This window comes from Mobula birostris, chromosome 8 (genome assembly GCF_030028105.1).
Source record: "Mobula birostris isolate sMobBir1 chromosome 8, sMobBir1.hap1, whole genome shotgun sequence".
NCBI classification, from domain to species: Eukaryota; Metazoa; Chordata; class Chondrichthyes; order Myliobatiformes; family Myliobatidae; genus Mobula; species Mobula birostris.
Genome location: NC_092377.1, coordinates 141,561,441 through 141,583,786, shown reverse-complemented (window position 1 = coordinate 141,583,786; position 22,346 = coordinate 141,561,441). Strand labels below are relative to the sequence as shown.

Sequence of the window (22,346 nt, the reverse complement as noted above, 5' to 3'; positions counted from 1 at the left end):
TGATGAATGATCTATATTACAAGGCCTGCAATTATATTAGTCTGTTTTCAGATACCATGATTCCGGCGGGAAGACGAATCTCTGATTTGTTTTCTCTATGCACAATTTGACAATAAATGCACTTTCAATCTTCAGAAATATTTATCGAACTTCAAAATTACATCACAACTCCTGTGCTCACTACTTCGATTTAGGAAACCCGATGGATCCAAATCTCTCTTGAAGACCCTAGTTACCTCCAACTCAACTTTCCCAAAATTACAGATCCGTATTCCCAAATCACTCTGCTTTCCTGCACTCCTCATTGCCCTGCCGGTCACTATGTAAGTCCTATCATGGTTTGTCCTCCAAAATTGCAACACCTCACAGGAGTCTGCAATAAATTCCAACCGCCATTTCAATCCATTTTTTCCAGTTACTCAAGATTCGCAGCAAGTTCTGATAGCTTCTCTCGCTTCCACTAATTTACAATGTGTAATTTTGCAGACTGAGCTGCTAGATTATCATCCAGGTCTTTCATATAGAAGACAAACAACATCGAATCCAGCACTGATCCCTGCGGCACTGCACTAATCACAGGCCTTCAGATGGAGAGGCAACAGCCTACTGTCACACTTCAGCTTCTCTCGAGAAACCACCGTCAAATCCAGTTTGCGACCTCATTGTAAATGTGAAGCCATCAACTATCTTGACGAACTCTCACGAGGATTTTGCTAAAAGCCTTGCTAAAGTCCATGTAGACAAGGTTCTCTGTCTTTCCTTCATCAACATTCCTGCTAACTCCGTGTAAATACTATAAGCTGCTACACAAACTGAAACTCTTTTCCTTAATATCTTAACAACTGTTTCTTCAAAGTCCGACTCAGCCCCGGTTTCGGTGTTGTCGTTATTGCTCTTGGACTTGTTCTGCGTGGAATTGCATTGGCATCGTCTGGCATACATCCTTGCCCTGCTTCTCCTTCTCCTTCAGGTGGATGCATTACTGAATGGCCAACTGGATAAGGTCAGCGGGCATATGACCCGTCACTCCCATGCCGTGAACCAGCAACAGGTCGGTGAGGCCGGGCATGATCTCGATATGCATCCTGTCTCATGGGCAGTGACGGATCCTGTCAGACAGGAGATGAGGAAAGACCAATGTGATTTGCACGAAGCGATGTTGCCTCTCTCTCATCTGACCCTGCTTATTCAAATAATTATATATCGGGTTCCTTGTAAAGCCTTCTAGTAATGTACACACGACTTAAGTCAGCCTCAACATCGTATAATTTGCCGATTTATTCTCATAGCCTCCCTTAAACAACGGATCAACACTGGATATTATTGACTATCGTCATGCCTTCAGTCCAGTTGCGTATAGTTAGCATTTTCAATGCTATTGTTCATTTGGCGTGCGCGGCCACTTCGCTGGTGATGTCTGTTATCTGCCAAGTAGGGGACCGTGCACAATCCTGATTTGATGGAGACAGACGTGAGAGTACAGACGAACATCTGGAAAACTTCTGAAATGCCCGCTTCGCTGCCGCTGCTACTGTGTGGTAACCGGAATCTCCGGAGCTGAAGGCCCCGAAATCCTCGGCTTTGCATGTTCCCGCGACCGGGGTGAGGTCGAAGGCGCTCGGCAGAGGATGTCGCTCAGGAGGCTGTATCGGAGAGGCTGGTCGGAAGCTCGAAGTTTTCGGACGGACGGACTCGGTGTCGGCTGTGTTCGGCTGCTTCCAAAGCATCGGCAAGTTGACGGTGCCTGGAGGTTTATGGCAGGGAGTTTCTCCCTTTTGCCGCCGCTATCGGGGACTCGGGAGTCGATCTACTCGGGGACTTTTGAGACTTTATTTACCGTGCCCATGGTTTGTTCTGCATCAAATTCTGGTATTTCTTTGCACTGCTGTAACTATATGTTATAATTATGTGGTTCTGTCAGTGTCAGTCTTCGGTTTGATGTGTTTTCTGTGATATTACCCCGGAGAAACATTGTATCATTTCTTAATGCATGTATGCATTTCTAAATGCGAATAAAAGAGCACTGAGTGTTCTAATAATCTAAAAATTAGTTTCCTTTCTACGTCATTAATTGGTAAAATACTGTATCTCTAAGCAAGACAAGTATCAATAACAAAGTTGCATTCATCAATAAGTCTGCACTAACATAAAAAGCCAGTTAAACACCAACTAACGAATTATAACGATGTTAATGTTTTTTCAATATATATTTCGGGTTGTTCCTTCATCACCTCCCACGTGCAGTCTAATGCACGAAAATAAAACTGCTCTTGCGAGGATGCGCTGTACAACTTTTGGTAGTTGTTCAAGAAAAAAGACTGCATTTGGCAGCTGATTTTTCCTGCCAAATTAACATTCGTTCATAGATCACATTTCTGAAAATACATTTTTAGATTCAGCACATTTATGTCGGGAACTGTATGGTTTATGCTTTTTGATCGAAGAAATGATAGGGTTGATGATTTTCCAAGTGGAGAGAATGTACAAAGAACTGAGGTGTAAAGGGACTTGGGAGTACATGAAGGATTCTCTGAAGGTTAATCTGAAGGTTGAGTTTGTGATGAGAAAGCAAATTCAGTGTTAGCATTCATTTGAAGAGAACAAGAATATCAAAGAAAAGAGGTAATTTACAATCTTTCTAAAGCACTGGTGAGACCGCACTTGGAGCATTGTGAGCAGAATTGAGCTCTTTATTTATGTATATTTAAGGTGCAAGTTGATAGATTCTTGATGGGTCAAGTCATGAAGGGATACGGGGAGAAGGCAGGAGATTGGGGCTGAGAGGAAAATTGGATCAGCCGTGATGAAATTGCGGAGCAGACTCGAAGGGCCAAGTGGCCTAAATCTGCTGCTATATCTTATGGTCTATATGTCTTATGGTATCCCAGTTAACTTCATTTTCATTGAAATAATAACACTGCATTCATCTATAATCAAGCCTCCAATCACATTCCGTGGACTACATCAAAACTGGACTTTCAGAGACACCTTCAAAATTAATTGCTTAAATCATTTTGTTTCAGGATGAATACGAGAATATGAATGCGCCACAACACTACCACTGATACACACTGACGCAAAAATAAAATAGTGCATGCCATTTTCTTTTGCGCACACAGACACAAATAATCAACCCTCACCTGAGTAATAAGCAGGCTGATCCATTGACAACTATTCAATAAACAGTGATCATGTTTGGCGTCGCGTTTGACTCTTTCTTTGATAATCTAATTCCCAGTATTTCAAATCACAACTAAATTCTGCCTCACAGTACCACCGCATATGTTTGCTCTTTGTTCGGGTCATCGGATTCGAAACGCCCTTCTTATATTTAGCCTGATTTCAGTATCTGAAAACTTTTTCCTTTGCCTCATATCATGCAACTTTTACATTAAACATCTCCCTTTCCTCAGTCTGGAATAGGGAACACTTCTTAGTACAGCTAAGCTATCAGAGATTTGCGGTGTTTCAGTATTTTAAATGTTAGCCACGTATTGACATGTTCCAATGGACTTCAACGTAGATTGCCCTGACACGGATAGCTCAGCAGTGTTAATTTGCAGCTAAAGATAAATCATCAGTAGTACTCCAAAGTTGACAATATTTTATTGCTCCAATCAACTCCTTGCAATCTCTCCCTCACAGGATGTCTCGCTTGCTCAAATGCTCAACTTCCTCCTCCAATTTTAATGTGCCTTTCCTATCATTCTTGGCTTCACATAAGAAGAGGCTGCATGAAAGCTATGCGACAGGCAAAACTTCTTAGAAGTATATATGCAGTGATTTTAGTCGTGTGAAATTAGTAGAAATTCTACTGCAAAGCCTGATTAGGGTCAAGAGAACGCATAAAAAAAAATCCCACATTTCGTCGCACTGCAGTCACCCTCATTTGGCACACAACCCAATGTGAATGAATGCGTAAAATCGTATACGCACCGTCTAAATCTGATGTCTCCAGTGAAGCAGGTTAAGTACATACTGACTGCTTAAAATTTGCATTATCTGGCCGGAAAGACGTGGCTTTCCTCTGTATTACGATTTTCATTCAACTGCCCTAGTTGTGCAGGCTGGTAGGTTAACTGCCCTTGGTAAATTCCCTGTATTCTCCAGAGAAGTTGTAGACTCTATCGGGCGGGGCCGCGGACAGAGTTCTGTGTGTCTGTTGGGGGAGGGGGTGCAGTATAATATGCACTTCCTTCAACAGGGGAGTTGACTGTCTGCGCCGACATTGTCAGGTGGCCAGATACCTCTCTGCATGTGTCAATTGCTCTGAATTTCTCAATGTATTATTAATGGTCACAGCTGTTTATAAACTCCCATTGCCAGAAATGTCATAATATTCACCTGAACAAAGGACACCGACACCGGTAATGTCAGAGGAAGACGGATTCAACATGGTTGTTCTGCAACTGCCGAGATGCGACTCACTTCCTTCACATTGAACTTCGGTCACCCACACGGGCCGTTCATTCTCTGGGTACCGTGAAGAGTTGTAGGCGGATGTCGCAGAGCCGCAACGCAGTTGTTTACAAACAACGTTAGCTTCATTGATGCTCCAATAGTTATCCTGCATTCTACGCCAGGTACCATTATCGTACAACTCCACTCGGCCATCGCAGCGGCTTCCCCCGTCGTTCAGTCTCAAAGACCACAGTTCATCTGCAATATCAAAAAAGGGTAAAACACATACCAAGCCAAAGTATTCCATACATTTTCAGCTAATAAATGCGAAATTTTCTTTACACACTAATTTTCCACGTGTTACACAGGAAGGGAAAAATATCAGTAAACTTCATCGGTCCACTTAAGAGCAATAAAAACTGTTTGTGTACTTCATCTCAGAAAATTGGACTGGAAACGTAAGTCAGAGAGGTTACCCTTTGAATGTACTGATAACTACAGAAGGGATGGCGTATTTTGATACCTGAATAACGGGTCTTCCAGAAATATCTTTATTTTTTTTTTAACTTTTATTTTTATTTGGATAAGGAATTCACAAATATCATGTACCTTTTTCACACATATAACCTTTTCCATTTTTTTATATGTAAAAAACTACAATTATTTATACATTCTTAAGTACACATTGAGATGATATAAAAGCAAAATAAACACTTAAATAGATAGTTATGTACTGTGGTAAATCTAACCTATTAGGCTAAGTAATGGTATCAGTTGTTAAGAAAAATGGTAATAATAGTTTCCATATAACCCTTCTGGACCATTTCCACTGGTCCAAAATGTTGTATATAAGCCTATGTAACAACCATTGTAGGTGTTTATATCCTAATTTGTTCATGCTTGCTCCTGCCCGCAGACATAATTATCCAATCCCTATGTACTTATTTACTTAATTTTTTCATTTTTTTATCCCTTTCCCAAATCTTTCCCTGAAATGTCTTTACTTTCTACCTTAATAAGCATCGGAAAAATGCTTTGCAACTCCTCCCCACGTACGTGGGGATGGAAAAATACACACATAGAAAGGGAAAAAAAACTCCTCGGGATTTCTCTTTGGAGAGAAGCAGAATAAGTTGTGATTTGATAGAGGTATATAAGGTGATAAGACTGTTATATACATTGGACAGATAAAGACTTTTCCCAAGGGTCTAAAAGAACAGGCATAATATTCAGCTGTTAGAAGGAAAGTGTGGGGGGCGCGCGTATCAAATTTAGGGCTTTACACAGAGAGTGAAGTGAGCGTGGGACGACCTGATGCTAGATCTGATAGAGGTCGATACAATAGGGCCATTTAAGAAACTTTTAAAAAGGCACATGGATGATAGAAAAAGATGTAGGATTACGTAGTAGGAAAAAAATTTGATTCATCTTAGAATAGGTTAGAATGTCGTCACAAAGCTTGGTCGTTGGTTGTTGGTTTTATTGAGAAGGCAGGCGTATGGGGTTTAATGGGATCCGGCATCAGCCATGACGGAATGGCGGAGCAGACTCAATGGTCTGAAAAGCTTAATTCTGCTCCGATGTCTTAGGCTCCTGTGATCTAAACATCGTGGACCGAAGGGAGTGTACTGCCTTCAAATGTTTAAATTCTATGTAACAATACTGAATTGCACTTAATCGAATTCACTTCATATTGATTCTCAGCAACCTGTCAATAAACCCTATAATGCTAGTACTCTCTGCGTAAATATTATATCTCCATTACATCGTGCCAAAAGCTACTATCCAGCTACATCAATTGACATCATCCTCTGTCCTTGCATAGCATTATTCTCCAAAATTCCGAGTTATCTACTCCATGCTCAAGTTCAATCTATCATTAATGTCACGGAAATTGTATCATGGCCTATCGTTGGGAAAGGGAGGAACGACACTACCTTCTTCGAAATCACAGTAGCGCATGGGCGCCACTAAACTGCTGATTCGATCAATTGGTTAAAACGTCACAGTTATGATTATACTACGACCAAAGAGCGGCTTGTTTCAACCGTACATCTTTTGTGACTCACCAGTGCAGATGAGACCGGCTTCAATGCCACGTGAACAGCTAATCTGAGCCCAGGCTGAGACTGGACAATCACCTATTTTAGACTCGTTCCCCAGACAATCGTAATTATCCTTCCACATCAACACATTTCCTTCGCCAAAGTAAGAACTTTTGCTAGATGTATTGACTGCACCGCACTGTAGCTGCTCGCAGACCACGGCCGCATCTTCCAGGCTGAAGTATTCATCACAAATCGTCCCCCACTTGTCTCCGTGCAGGACTTCCACGCGACCAGAGCATCTGTTCTCCCCATCAACCAGTCGTGGTCCATGTTTCCCTGTGTTAGTTATAATTGATAACAAATAAATATTCTGAATAACAAAACAGAAGAAGCTAATAAAGCTGCGAAATGGTTTGTTTCACCTTTTACGTGATTTACGTGCTTTCCAATTCTGTCTGTGAAGCATGAGTTCACGAAAAGTAATACAGTCTATAGTACACTGCAGACTTGCTCTTTAACTGTTTGCATCGCGATCATCTGTTTCCAATTCATGATTCTTATTGTTCCCAAAGTTTACTTTAAACCCACCTGGACTCTGGTACACTTGAAGTTTTTGAAGACGACCATTGCTTCAAGCATGAGGCCACACACGTGACAAACATTAGGCCATACATGTGAGAAAAACAGCTCTTTATTTATATTTTTATACATACACTTCAACTAAGTATTGGTCCCTAATTTCATGATCTTTGCATACCCATTCCGTTCACATTCCCACACTACAAAAGGTAGTGGATACATCCCAGGCCAACATGGTTAAAGCACTCCCCGCCATTGAGCACATCAACATGGACACTGCCGCAGAAAAGCAGCAGCCATCAGCAAGGAGATGCAGAGGAGACACGGATTCAAGACCTACAGGTTCAGGTACAGTTTTTACCTCTGAATCATAGGGCTTTTGAAACAAAGGGGATCACGTCACTTAACTTCACTCACCCAATTACCGAACTGTTCCCACAGCATATGGATTCACTTTCAATGACTCTTCCTCTCATGTTCTCGATATTTTTTGCCTATTTATTATTATTTTTCTCAGCTCATTCTGCTGAAACCTGAGACAAGCACACTCATTTTACAATTGCTCGGAACTTTAGGACTATTCCAGTCATGCTTAACTTGTGTCTTTCTGGAGATTTACATAAATATTGCTTTGTAGGTCTATTTGCTTAATGCTATTGTGTAATGAACTTGGGATGATAACAATTTTTGTTATTACTGTTGGGACAATGTATATCTTGTCCATGTTCCATCGTATTTCGATTTCCTCTTTTAATTAAGCATATTTCTGCTGTGTTCCGCTTAATGGCTTCTGGATGTGATGTGTTTGGAATGGCTGTATCTATTCAGTAATTTGTTCTTGCATGTTTCCCGTGTAATATATCCGGGCGATTATGGAATGTAATATCTGCAATACAGTATAGTTCGCAATATAATATTTTCAATCTGTGCCTCTAAAACTGGATAAAACTTTTATTTATGATAAAGTATGTAGTTTACAGCAAGATTTTCTGTAAATGATATTTGCCATTTGATTGTGCCTGTGTAAGTAATCGGGCTGATTTAAACTGCTGCTGCATCCTGCAATATCTGGATTATTTCTGGTTTCTCTGGAAATGTTCTGCATTTATCATCTTGAATTTATTGTTCTTTTATTAAGTATTTTGATTTGTTGTTGTGTTTTCTGTCTTGTATCTCCACAAGGAACGGCCCTTTTTGCGGAAAGAGATCTCCAACTCCAAGTGAGGATTTCGACACTTCCTTGTAAACATATAGTCTGCTCAAATCGTGTGGATATATCCAATGGAGGGTTATATTCTTCCAGTGGTTAGCTTTCTCTTCAATAGTGATAATTTATTCATATTTCCGGTTGTGTTTTTACTTAAGTTTAGTGCTGTATGCAGCGTCTCAGAATTTCATGTGCTCGAGTGGACACTTAAATCCTGTTTTCGTTGATGAAAATGTATCCGCAGAAGTCTTATCTGAATACTGTGTATTTTTTAATGTCTGTTATTCCTCTTCCACCTTTTATTCCAGGTTGTGTTAATCTCCATGCTCTCGAGTGTGCATAGGTTTGTTTTTCCAATATTCAACATCTTCGTCCTTATTTTTCACTGTAAATTTTCCAGAACAGTTTCGTACCAAGATACTATGCTAAAAGAACACAAATATATAGGTGTAGCAAAAGTGTTTATTGCCTTTGATATATATTTACTGTTGAGCTCTGTTTTGAAGATTTTCTTAAGCTTTGAACTAAATTATATTGATCGTTCTCACCTTTATGGAACTGTGATCTGTTTTACTAGCTCTATCACACCTTACTTTGCGTTCAATGTTCTGTACCTATATCACCCAAAGTTCATGTTAATCTCTTCAGAAAATAGACCTACTTTTGAATGAATTGTTTTAGCTTTACTCATGAAAGAGCGTATAGCCTATTTAGCATATAATTTCAAATCGTCCATGTAGAAGTATGTATATTATCACTTTCTTTTTCTCAGCTAACATGGTAAAACTTGAGTTGTGGGCATGGCTGGGATCTTTTGGATTATTCTGGTGTTGTTTCACAATTTAACCTTCTGAAGGTTTGCTTAGATATTGTTGTGTAGGTCGAATTGTTTAATGTTATTGTGTAGTGACATTGGGATAATAACAGTCGTAGATATTATTACTGGGACAATGTATACCTTGGTCATGTTCCATAGTCTTTCCATTTCCTCTTCTAATTCAGCATATTTCTGGTGATTTTCCTTCACTGAGTTTTATATGCTGTGTGTGGTTGCAATGACAACATCGATTAACTGAGTATTGTCTTGCTTTCTGATCCTGAATTTTTATAGTCGGATGGTCATTATTGATTATCCTCTCTATAATGATGGTCCTGTTGTAATATAATTTGCTGTAACACAGGATCAGGTTTGTAATTATAGTAAGTTACGGTCTATTTATGAGTTTGCATATTAAGTTATGATTTGATGACTTTGGTGAATGATGTTTGCCACTTGATTATGCCTGAGTAAATAATCAGATTGTTAAGCTGCAGCAGGATCCTGTTATGGGTTGGATTGTTTCTATTTTCTCTTGCCACATTCTGCATTGACCGCCTTGAATTTGTTGGTCTTTTATTATGCATTTCTGATGTGTGTGTGTGTGTGTGTGTGTGTGTGTGTGTGTGTGTGTGTGTGTGTGTGTGTGTCTGTGTGTGTATGTGTGTGTGTGTTAACCACCTGGTTCTCTGTTGCCACAGTGAAACCATCTGTTTCTAGGAAGAGGTCTCCAACTCGGAGAGCTCGTCTCAACTGGAATCAGGGTTCAACATTTCTTTGTCGATGTTAGCCTCCTCAGAGATATTGTGATACTGCGCGGACTGGGCCTTTTCTGCCCCTCGATGTGCACCGACCAATGTGTTTGTTACCATGGATTTCTGGCCTCTGTAGATTTTCTCTTATTCACAATCTGTTCCTGGCCTAATCTTGACCAATTCACGATGATCAATGAACCGACAAACTGGTGTATGTTTGGGCTGTGGGAGGAAACGAGAACACCCGGAGGAAACCCATGCGGTCAGGGAGAGCCCTTACATACTCCTTTCCGGTTGCGGCGGGAATTGAACAATAGTCACCTGTACTGTAAATGATTATGCTACCCTTTACGCTACCATGCTGACAGTATCCCGGGGGTGTATTCCATGGAGGGTAATGTTCTTCTATTCGATAACTGTAGCTTCTACAGTGACAATTTTATTTCATTTTTCTGGGATGTACTTGCATTTCAGTTTAGTTACGAGTGCTTCTTATCGCAATTGCATATGCTCGCATAGAGTGCTGAATCTTGTTTACATTGATGAAAATACATCTTTAGAAACTTTATCTGACTGTTGTGTATTTTTATGTCTAATGTTCGTCTTCCTCCTTCTATCCTGAGTAGTGTTAATTGGAATGTGTCGTATCGTACTGTCTGTATCACTGGGTTGTAATGGTGTCATATATGTACTTTGGTAATAAAATGAATGAGAGCTTTGAACTCTGAACGTTCAGGTTCATGTAATCTCCAAGCCTTTAATAGTCCTCTTAACTTCCATCTCTGTAACCATGATTGTGATCGGTGACAGTGAAGGTGGTTCTCAGGAATTGACTACTGCAGTACTCCGCATGACAATGATTATCAATCTTAGAACGAATTAGAATCTGAAATAAATTTAACTGCATTCCCTGCAGCAGCACTGATAAAAGGCAACGGGTTTTCCTATTAAATCGCTTTCACTCAAAATTGTCACAAAGTCTTCTGGTTTCTGTCTGTTGATGGCGATTTATCAGACTTTTGGGTCAGCAGTTTTCTTCCAACTATTATTTTGTTATTTCATTTTGTCATTATTACTTGACTTCATTTCTATAATGTTCTTTGAAGATATTTGGTTTCCGTTTCCTGCTACAATTTCCAAAGCAAAGCAATGTTTCAACATATTTCTAATTTTCTGATTTTGTGTTCCAGTTGTGGTTTTCTTTCTGTCATTTATATTAGTGCGGCAGGATTAACATTCTTTTCCCACAAATCAATCGAATCACAGCAGACTTTTGCGCATTTAACATCATGTATTTTACTTGTATCCATTTCTGTACATTTCCGTACAGTAATATCGTACACCATCTAGCCTGAAGATAATAGTAGCTGATTTGAATTGGTTGGCCTTATCTCTTCAGTCGTCCAACCATGCTTCCTTTTTTAGCAGCCCAATCTCCTATGATTCATGGTAAATGGTAGGGCATTGAAGAATGCTGTAGAACAGAAGGATCTAGGAATAATGGTGCATAGTTCCCTGAAGGTGGAATCGCATGTGGATAGGGCGGTGACCAAAACTTTTGGTATGCTGGCCTTTATAAATCATAGCATTGAGTACAGGAGTTGGGATGTAATGTTGAAATTGTACAAGGCATTGGTAAGGCCAAATTTGGAGTATTGTGTACGGTTCTGGTCACCGAATTATAGGAAAGATGTCAATAAAGTTGAGAGAGTACAGAGGAGATTTACGAGAATGTTGCCTGGGTTTCATCTCCTAAGTTGTAGAGAAAGGTTGAACAAGTTGGGCCTTTATTCTTTGGAGCGTAGAAGGTTGAGGGGGAACTTGATAGCGGTGTTTAAAATTATGAGTGGGATAGATAGAGTTGACGTGGATAGGTTTTTTCCATTGTCAGTGGGGGAGGTTCAAACAAGAGGACATGAGTTGTGAGTTAAAGGGCAAAAGTCTGGGGGTAACATTAGGGGGAACTTATTTACTCAGAGAGTGGTAGCTGTGTGGAACAAGCTTCCAGCAGAAGTGGTTGAGGCAAGTTCGATGTTGTCATTCAAATTTAAATTGGATAGATACATGGACAGGAAAGAAATGGAGGGATATGGGCTGAGTGCAGGTCGGTGGGACTAGGTGACAGTAAGAGTTCGGCACGGACTAGAAGGGCCGAGATCGCCTGTTTCCGTGTTGTAATTGTGATATGGTTATATGGTTATATGATTCAGGAAAATCTGTCTTTCAAGGCCGAACAAATTTGTTAATGTACCAACTCTTATTGACCCTCCTGTTCAACTGTTTGAGGAGCTTAATGTTATTTCTTTCTTACTTCTCTTATAATACTTGTACATCTGTGCACCTGTTATGCTACAGTGATACAGTAATTTCCTTTGGGATCAGTAAAGTATCTATCTATATATTTACTGTCTGTCAAATTTAAGAGCATATTCGTCAGGTTTCGATGAATGATTCTTGTTTTAGCCCATCGAAGTTTCCAAATAGAGGCATTTTTCAATTCCTCCTTTAGTCCCCCACATTAAAATCAATCATTAATGCTGACCAATACAAAATTCTTAAGGCTCCGCACCCCCAAAATGTCGGTTAATATTGCTGCACTTTTAAGCCCTCAACAGGAAGAACTGTTGAGAACTGACTATTCATTTCCAAATGCCACCAAAGTTTACCATTGATTTACTCTGAATCCTGGTACTCACCGGAACAGATCAGAATGAGATCATTCATGTGGTTGCAATTATGCCTAGTTGAAGATACTGGACAGTCCGAAAGGGTCGATTCATTGCCCTGACATTCAACGCTCTGTGAATGTTCATTTCCCTCTTCAATACGGGTTCCACTCAACACAGAAACAGCAACTCCGCATTGAAGCTGACTGCACACAACATTGGCATCTTCCATATCCCAGTGCGGGACACAAGCCCTTTCCCAGGTCTTAACAAACTGCACTTCCAGTCTTCCCGAACATTTGTCAGATCCGGACACCAATCTTGGAGCTCTGTGATCTGGAAAAAAAATAAGATGTAAAGCGCAGTTGTCATAATGACTATTTGATATCAGATAATTTTACGTTCCAAAATCGTCGGGATTCAAATTTGGTCACAGACAGTTAGCATGTTTTCCCTCCTCCCTCGTGCACCCTACTTACTGAGTGCTGGTGGATTCATTGTGGCACCAGACCAAACAGTTTTCCCTCACACATTGCAAGTTAATGCTGCATGTGCTCAACGCACTCTCTGCAGTCCGGATCGAGAACATTCTGCAATACGATTTAAACGATCTCTGTATCACAAGTGCATGCTGTCGGTTTGTCCTATCAACAACTTCACTGATTTTCACATCAGGATATCAGTACTTCTCGGAAAGCATCATAGGACAGTCATAATAATGACAATTATATCACCGTGTAGTCAATTCCAATTGAGTTCAGATTATTTCAGATTCCGAATTCATAGGGATTCAAGTTTCATCTCATACAGATGACATGCTTTCCTTCCTCCCTTCTGCACCGCAATTACTTGGTACTGGTAGATTAATTTCGGCACCACACCGATCGGATTTTACTGATATTTCACAAGCTGATGCTGTGTCTCACAAATCAATCGCCACAGTCATGAGAGGAATTATTCTAGTTTCTGAGTTGAACAATCTTTCTGTCAAAAGTGCATTCAGCCGGTTTGCCCACTTGTCAACTTTACCGACTTTTACATCAGGATATCAGCATACCGTCAGCAGCCTCAATTCTTTTTTTTTCCAAATTAATTGGGGACAGATAATGATCCTTAAATAAACCAGTTCCCCTGCTTTACATCGGTTCCTCTGCTATCCCATGACTGGAGTCCCTGCAAGAATGAATATGAATGTACTTCATTAACGTTCAATGAAGCCATTTCCCACGATTAACCCTGCTCTGTAATATGAGGAAAATGTTCCGTCTTGCTGAACTTGTTAATATTTTATTTCTGCAGCTATTTTTTTTAACCACTATAACATAACATCTCCATAATCTTCGCTAAAAGTAGTCCCATCTTGTCCATATTTCTTATAGCTCGAACTGTCTAGTCCTATCAAAATCCCTCTGATTTTTCTCTGCACCCTCTGCAGCATAAGACCGTCTTTTCAGTAGCGTAGAGATCAGAACCGCACACAGCAATAAACGTGCATTCGGACGGACATCGCACACATCAGTGATCTGACAACCCACAAAGTGCTCACATCCCCGGCCGGTAAGAGAAAGTATGCCAGATGGCTTCCTCACAACCCCATTTGTGTTGTCACTTTCACAGAATCAATTGCTTGTTCTCTCTATTCATTAACACCTCTCAAGATCTACTAATTCACTATGCATGTCTTACGCAGGTTTAGATTCTAAAAAATATATCACTTTGTGCCTATCTGAGTTAAGCTTGAACTACCAGTCCCGTGCACATCTTTCCATCTGATCCAGATCGTGATGTACCGAAGGACAAATTTCTTAACAATGCACCGTGTCAGCAATTTTGATGCCATCCACAAACTTCTATGTCGTTCCAGCTGGATTGTTATACAAGTATTTAATATATTGTAATAATAAAATACTGTTCTCCGTTCTCAAAACTGAATGAACAACCCTCCATCACCACCCTCTCTGTCCTCTCACCAATAAGAGTTTATATACAAATACTATTTCACTCTTTAACCTCTTGGTCCAACCTGCCATGCGGGTCCTCGTCAAAGACTTAAGTTATATCTATGGGGAAAGTATTTTCTGCCTTGCACTCGTCAATCGGCTTGATTAGCTTTCCAAGAAGAAAAAAAAAGCTCGAGCAAATTCATGGTACACAGTTTCCCCCTAGACAAAGCCAGTCTGGTTATTCCAAATGCAGAGCGTTATCGTCTCAGAATACTTTATTGGAAACGTACATTTTACTGGAGAAAGAATCATCAGCACTATACCCTTGGCTTATTCCTGCATCCTTCGTAATAACCAGACATTATTCGCCAGCCTGCAATCTTCTGCTGCCTCACATACGACCGACAAATTTACACAAATATTTGTAGTTTCTTCACGTTACCCACAATGGGCAAGGATAGCATTCAAAAACTTAGAAAACATGTTTTTTTTTTAACAATGCGCTAGATCGGGGTGGTGGAAAATCATCTTCCTTGGCAGCGATGCGGGCTATTAATGCATTAAAGCAGAAATGCCGTTGGATTCCAACCTTTAAGAAGAGAGCTCACCTGAAGGAGATATGAACATTGAAACATTGCAGATGTCCTTCACTCCCTGTCAGGGCAACTTTATCCCCATATCCATTTTCACTAAATTACTTGTTTTTAAAGTTCTTGACTGATTTTGGAAAATCTAACCATCTTTTCCTCACAATTCTGCACAAATCTATCAGGTCGCATGTCAACCTTGTTCATTTTGTCAAAAACGAATTCAGTCTATCCAGTCTTTTCTCCATAAATAAAATCCTCTGTTTCAAGAAAACTCCCTGTTCATCTCTTTGGCGACTCCTCACGCAAAATCATTTCCAATGTTTCTTATAAAATGGCTGCAGAGCTGCAGTTAGTGTTCCAAGTGAATCTTAAGTAGTGTTTTACAAAGTTTTTCACGATGACCCAACTCCTTTATGCTTTATTTTGACCTCTGATAGCAAAGATGTTATATGATCTCTGTTGGCGCTTGGCCAAGTGGATAAGGCATTCGTCTAGTGATCCGAATGTCGCTAGTTCGAGCCTTGGCTGACGCAGCCTATTGTGTCCTTGAGCAAGGCACTTAACCACAGATTGTTCCGCGACAATACCGATACCAAGTTGTTTGGGTCCTATTGCTCTTCCCTTGGACAACGTCGGAGATATGGAGAGTGGAGAGTTGCAGGATGGGAATCTGCTGGTCTTCCATAAAACCTTGCCCAGGCCTGCGCCCTGGAAACCTTCCAAGGCACAAATCCATGGTATCACGAGACTAATGGATGCTTATAAAGTATATGATCTCCGATATCCTCTGTAGCCACATTTTTTTTTGATCAATGAAGCTATGAACCATAAGATCTTTCTATTTATCAAAACTCTTCAACATTCTTTCTTCCCTTCCTCCTTACTGTATCCCATGTCCTCGCTTGCTATAGTAAGCTGCATTCCCTCAAACTCATCGAGATAAATCTGCCAATATTCCACGCATTATTCAATTTGATCTATGTATGGCCGCAGCTTAAGATAATATCCTTGTGTCTATCCCTATGTTTCGTATCTTCTACTTCTTTAAAACCTGTGTGGACAACCGTGTGCCAACGAGAACGTACAGTACATACCCGAATCAAATGCTAGGAGGTTTGTAGGCAACTGATAGCTAGATTAATGGCATTTAAAAGACAAAAAAAGACCAGGTTTGATTTACAATGGGCTATCTCACTTATTGGCTCTTCACGTTACCTCGGTGCACTTGGAAAATACCAACAGTTATATCAGAATGCTGTTAATTGACCATGGTTCAGTGCTTAAAACAAACGTTCCAACTGTTCTGATCGAACGTTCCATACCTGGGCTTTTTGTACCATCCTCTGCAACTGGATCCTTGATTTCCTCACCGGAAAAGCACAGCCTGCGCTGATCTGAAAAAGGCATCTCCACCGCGCTGATTATCAACACTGGTTCACCTCAAGGATGTGTGCTTCGCCCACTGCTTTACCCTTTCTAAACCCATGCCTGTGCGTTTAGGCACAGTTCAAATCCCATCTGTAAATTCGCTGACGACATAATTATTGTTGGCAAAATTTTAGATGGGAATGAAAAGGCGCACAGAACGAGATATAGAAGCATAGAGACAAGGAAACATACAAAACCTACAGCACAAGACAGGCCCTTCAGCCCACAAAGTTGTGCTGAACATGTCCCTACCTTAGAAATTGCTAGGCTTACCTATAGCCCTCTATTTTTTTCTAAGCACCATGTACCTATCCAAAAGTCTCTTAAAAGACCATATCGTATCCGCCTACACCACCGTTGCTGGTAGCTCATTCCACGCACTCAGCACTCTCTGAGTAAAAAAACACAACTTACCCATGACATCTCCTCTGTACCTACTCCCAGCACCTTAAACCTGTGTCCTCTTGTGGCAACCATTTCAGCCCTGGGAAAAAGCCTCTGACTATCCACACGATCAATACTTCTCATCATCTCATACACCTCTATCAGGTAACCTCTCATCCTCTGTCACTCCAAGGAGTAAAGGCCGAGTTCACTGAACCTATTTCTCATATGGCATGCTCCCCAATCCAAGCAACATCCTTGTAAATCTCCTCTGCACCCTTTCTATGGCTTCCACATCATTCCTGTAGTAAGGCGACCAGAATTGAGCACAGTACTCCAAGTAGGGTCTAACCAGATGCCTTTATAGCTGCAATATTACCTCTCGGCTCCTAAATTCAGTTCCACGACTGATGGCGGCCAATGCAGCGTACGCCTTCTTAACTTGCACCCCAAGATCCCTCTGATCCTCCACACTGCCAAGAGTTTTACCACTAATACTGCCATCATATTTGACCTACCAAAATGAACCACTTCACACTTATCTGCCACTTCTCAGCCCAGTTTTGTATCCTATTAATGTCCCGCTGTAACCTCTGACAGCCCAACGCATTATCCACAACAGCTCCAACCTTTGTGTCATCAGCAAACTTACTAACCCATCCCTCCACTCCTCATTCAGGTCATTTATGAAAATGACGAAGAGTAAGGGTCCCAGAACAGATCCCTGATGCACTCCACTGGTGACCGACCTTCATGCAGAATATAACCTGTCTACAACCACCCTTTGCCTTCTGTGGACAAGCCAGTTCTGGATCCACAAGGCAATGACCCCTGGATCCCATGCCTCCTTACTTCCTCAATAAGCCTCGCATGGGGTACTTTATGTCGAGGAGAGATGATGTGAACTTCACGTATTCCTGACACTTGGTCTGTATGAACGCATTACATCACCTATGAGCTCATGCTTGATTAATATTAATTAGTCATACACACCCGGGATCAATAAAGTATGACTATAACTTTTATCAAATGCCTTGCTGAAATCCATATACATGTACATATATAAAGCATTTGTGTGGTATCGCAGCAACAACCTTCTCTGAACCAAAGAACCGATTGTGAACTGGAGAAAGGTTCAGAAGAGGGCACATGCACCAGTCCACATATGGGGATCAGAAGTGGAATGAGTTAGCAATTTCAAATTCCTGGGTGACGACATTTCCTAAACTATATCTTGGCTCAAATATATTGATGAAGTTACAAATAAGGCACGACGGCGAATGTATTTTATTCGAGTTTGAAAAGATTTCATATGACACCAAAGACAATCGCAATTTTTTTACATTTGTACTGTGGAGAGCATTATAACTGGCAGCATCGCATTCTGGTATGGGGTGTGTGGGGATGGCAGTGGGAGGGCTACCGCGCAGGATTTAAAGAAGCTACAGAACATTGTGGATTGAGTCTGCTTCATCTTGAGCACCAGCCTACATAGCATTTTCTCTATATCTTGCAAGCAGATGGATTTCTCTGATGCTTTTTTACCATTTGCCCTCATTTGCAGAGCAGGACGTGCAAAGCCTAAATATTAATCAAGTATGAGCTCATACGTGATGTAATGCGTTCATACTGACCAAGTGTCAGGAATACAAGTGAAGTTCACATCATCTCTCCTCGACATTCTGAGATTGTACATCACATCATCTGTCACTTAGCAGTCAAACGTGAACAGAACTTGAACTAGACGGAATGCACAAATGCTACAGTGACAATACATATGCAATCTTTAATTGTCAGGGAGCAAGTGTCTCTTCTGATTTTCCCCAATATGATATTATTGTTGATGAGTCAAAATTCGAGAATGTCAGGGAATGCTAACATGGATCAGCTCCCATAATGCTCATTCAGAACAAAGTAACTCACCTGAGTCCATTTCCAACATCTTAACCATCCTTTCTACCATGATGGGCACTCATTTCCTCCATTACCGGCACACAACCGTATTCAGACTCGACCAAGTGCATTGCACTTAATTTCCATGTTATTGAAGGTAACATTCCAAATGAAAGTACCACAAGGGATTTGGTTCACGGGACACGTAGATCTGCCATTGAGTCTCATAGTACCCTAACACTCACGCAGCGTCATGTTAGTATTCAGTGTCCTGTCAACATAAAATAAACGCAAATGCAAAAAATCTGATCTTAAATGAAAAACTCTGGAAATATATCTCAGGTCAGGCAGCATTTGTATAGAGGGAGTAGGAGTTATTATGTTGTTTATTTATAACTTTATTTTGCAGCAGGATCTACATGGACATACGGAAGGAAAATACTTTGCAAAGATGGTGATACAAAGAAGGTGTTAACTCTGCTTTCTGCTGCACAGTTGTTATACGAGATTGTAGTAATTGCAACATCTCCTGACGTTATTTCACATTTCCAGCGCCTGGCTTTTGGGAAATTGTTATTCTATATTCACAGATGCTATCTGTCTGGGTGCACTATAATTGTAGAGAAACGAGGATTAAATCTTCATTGAGGTGTGTAAATTTTGAGGGGAATACACAAAACTTTCCCCCAAGGGCAGACAACGCCATGACTCTGTCCATGCAGTGCTGGAAAATGGAACAACTAAAAACATAATATGGAGGAACTCAGCGAAATGCGCATTATTGCTGGTATAACATTTCTCTGTTATTTATTTCCAGATCAGTGTCAGCCCTGACAGTATTTTATCTTGCTCCATAGATGCTACTTGACTGCTGAGCCCTTTCAAATGCTGTATCGTGTCCAGTACTGTGTACTAAATGTACGTATTTAAATAATATCGGTGTAAATTTTCAGTAACACAAATTGCGATCACAACATGATGGGAATAATTTCGACACAGCCCAGATTTAGTTTCACATCACTGGCGGCGGGTTGTTAGCCCACATTATTTTGCAGACGGGACATCATAGAGTCATCAATCCGGCGGGATGGAATAGAATAAATTCTGATTTTTACCTGAGCAGATAACCCCAGCATCACTGGAGTGAGACGGCGCATAATGATCCCAAGAGTAAGATGTACATTGCCGCAGAGTTGTTTCGTTTCCGTTGCACTGAATATTTTGGACCACAACGGGTCCAGAACCTGCTCCAATGTGAGCCCACCCCGGGGCATCCACCACTTTGCTGCAACCCAGCTCCAGGCACAACACAGTCGCGTCTTGTAGGTCACAATTACAACTTTAAACCTATATCCATTTTAACCTAATTGCTTGTTTTTATGTTCTTGATTGATTTCTGAAAATCTAACCATCTTTTCCTCACATTTCTACACGAATCTATCAGGTTACATGTCGGCCTTGTTCTTTTGTAGAAAATGAATTCAGTCTTCCCAGTCTTTTCTCCATAAATAAAATCCTCTTTCAAGAAAAATCCTTGTTCATCTCTTCTACAATTCATCAAGTAAAATCATTCCCAAAGTTTCTTATAAAATGGCTGCTGAGCTGCAGTTAGTTTTCCAAGTGAAACTTAAATAGTGTTTTACAAGGTTTTATTACGATGACTCAACTCTTTTATGCTTTATTTTGACCTCTGAGAGAAAAGATGTTATAAGATCTCCGATGCCCTCCGTCCTCTGTTGCCACTTTATTCGATCTATGAAGCTATGAACCGCAGGATCTATTTATCAAACTTCTTCAACATTCCGTCTTCCGCTCCTCCTTACTGTATCTTAAGTCCTCGTTTGCTAGCTAAGCCGCATTCCCTCATATTTATCGAGATAAATGTACCAATATTCCAAGCATTGTTCAATTTGATCTCTATGCGGCCGCAGCTCTAGATAATATTGTTCTGCCTACCCGATGTTTCATATCTTCTACTTCTTGTGGACGACTATGGGCCAATGAGAACATACTGTACATACCCGAATCAAAAGCCAGAAGGTTTGTAGACAACTGATAGCTAGATTAGTAGCATTTAAAAGAAAAAAATACCAGGTTGGATTTACGGATGGCTATCACACTTATTGGCTCTTCATGCTACCTTGGAGCACTTGGAAACTACCATAATTTATTGATGCTGTTTATTGACCAGAGTTCAGTGCTTAAAACAAACATTCCAACCATTCTGATCGAATGTTCCAGACCTGGGTCTTTTGTACCATCCTGTGCAACTGGATCCTTAATTTCCCAAGCGGAAAAGCAATGTCTGCGATGATCGGAAAAAGCATCTCCACCTCGCTGATTATCAACACTGGAACACCTCAAGGATGTGTGCTTCGCCTACTGCTTCACGCTCTCTACACCTATGACTGTGTGTTTAGGCACAGTTCAAATCCCATCTGCAAATTCGCTGGTGACACAATAATTGTTGGCAGAATTTTAGATAGTAATGAGAGTCGTACAGAACGGGATATATAAAGCAATTGTGTGGTATTGCAGCAACAACCTTCACTGAACCAAATAATTGATTGTGAACTTCAGAAAGGTTAAGAAGAAGGTACAGATACCTGTCCACATAGGGGAATCAGAAGTGGAATGAGTTAGCACTTTCAAATTCCTGGGTGACAACATTTCCTGGACAATATCTTGGGTCCAATATATTGATGAAGTTACAAATAAGGCAAGATGGCGAATGTATTTTATTGGAGCTTGAAGAGGTTTAGTATGACAGCAAAAACACTTGCAATGTTTTACAGTTGTACCGTGCAGAGCATTATAACTGGCAGCATCGCATTCTGGTATGGGGTGTGTGGGGATGGGAGTGGGAGGGCTACCGTGCAAGATTTAAAGAAGCTGCAGAAAGTTTTGGACTGAGTCAGCTTCATTGTGGGCACCAGCCTATGTAGCATTTTCTGTATATCTTGCAAGCAGATGAATTTCTCTGATGCTTTTTAACATTTGCCCTCATTTCCAGATCAGGTAGCGCAAAGCCTAAATATTAATCAAATAATAGCTTATACGTGATGTACTGCGTTCATACAGACCAAGCGTCAGGAATACAAGTGAAGCTCACAACAACTCTCCTCGACATTCTGAGATTGTACATCACATCATCTGTAACTTATCAGTCAAACATTAACAGAACCTAAACGAGGTGGGACGCACTAAGGCTACAGCGACAACACTTATGCAATCTTTAAATATCAGGCTGCAAATGTCTCTTTTGATTGTCCCCAATATCATGTTATTATTGATGAGTCAAAATTCAGGAATGTCTGGCAATGCTAACATGGATCGACTCCCATAATGCTCAAGATATTTGAGATCATTCAGAACAAAGTAACTCATCTGAGTCCATTTTCAACGTCTTAACCCTCCTTTCTACCACGATGGGCACTCATTTTCTCCATTACTGGCACACAACGGTATTCAGTCTCAACCAAGTGCATTGCACTTAATTTCCATGTTACTGAAGGTAACATCACAAATAAAAGTACCACGAAGGAACTGGCTCACAGGACGCGCAGATCTGCCATTGAGTCTCATACTACCCTGCCACTCACGCAATGTCATGTTAGTATTCAATGTCATGACCG

At 40.7% G+C, this 22,346-nt stretch overlaps 1 protein-coding gene across 1 annotated transcript in view; it reads right to left on the bottom strand.

Moving 5' to 3' along the window:
• The window catches only part of LOC140202073 (scavenger receptor cysteine-rich type 1 protein M130-like), an 80,234-nt gene that overhangs the window by 16,731 nt on the left and 41,157 nt on the right, over window positions 1-22,346 (bottom strand). Inside the window, exons 4-6 of the mRNA XM_072266933.1 lie at window positions 12,504-12,809; window positions 6,471-6,785; window positions 4,345-4,659 (exon numbers count right to left, since the gene is read on the bottom strand). Of these exons, the coding sequence (XP_072123034.1) occupies window positions 4,345-4,659; window positions 6,471-6,785; window positions 12,504-12,809 (936 nt within the window). The remainder of the gene's footprint in view (window positions 1-4,344; window positions 4,660-6,470; window positions 6,786-12,503; window positions 12,810-22,346) is intronic.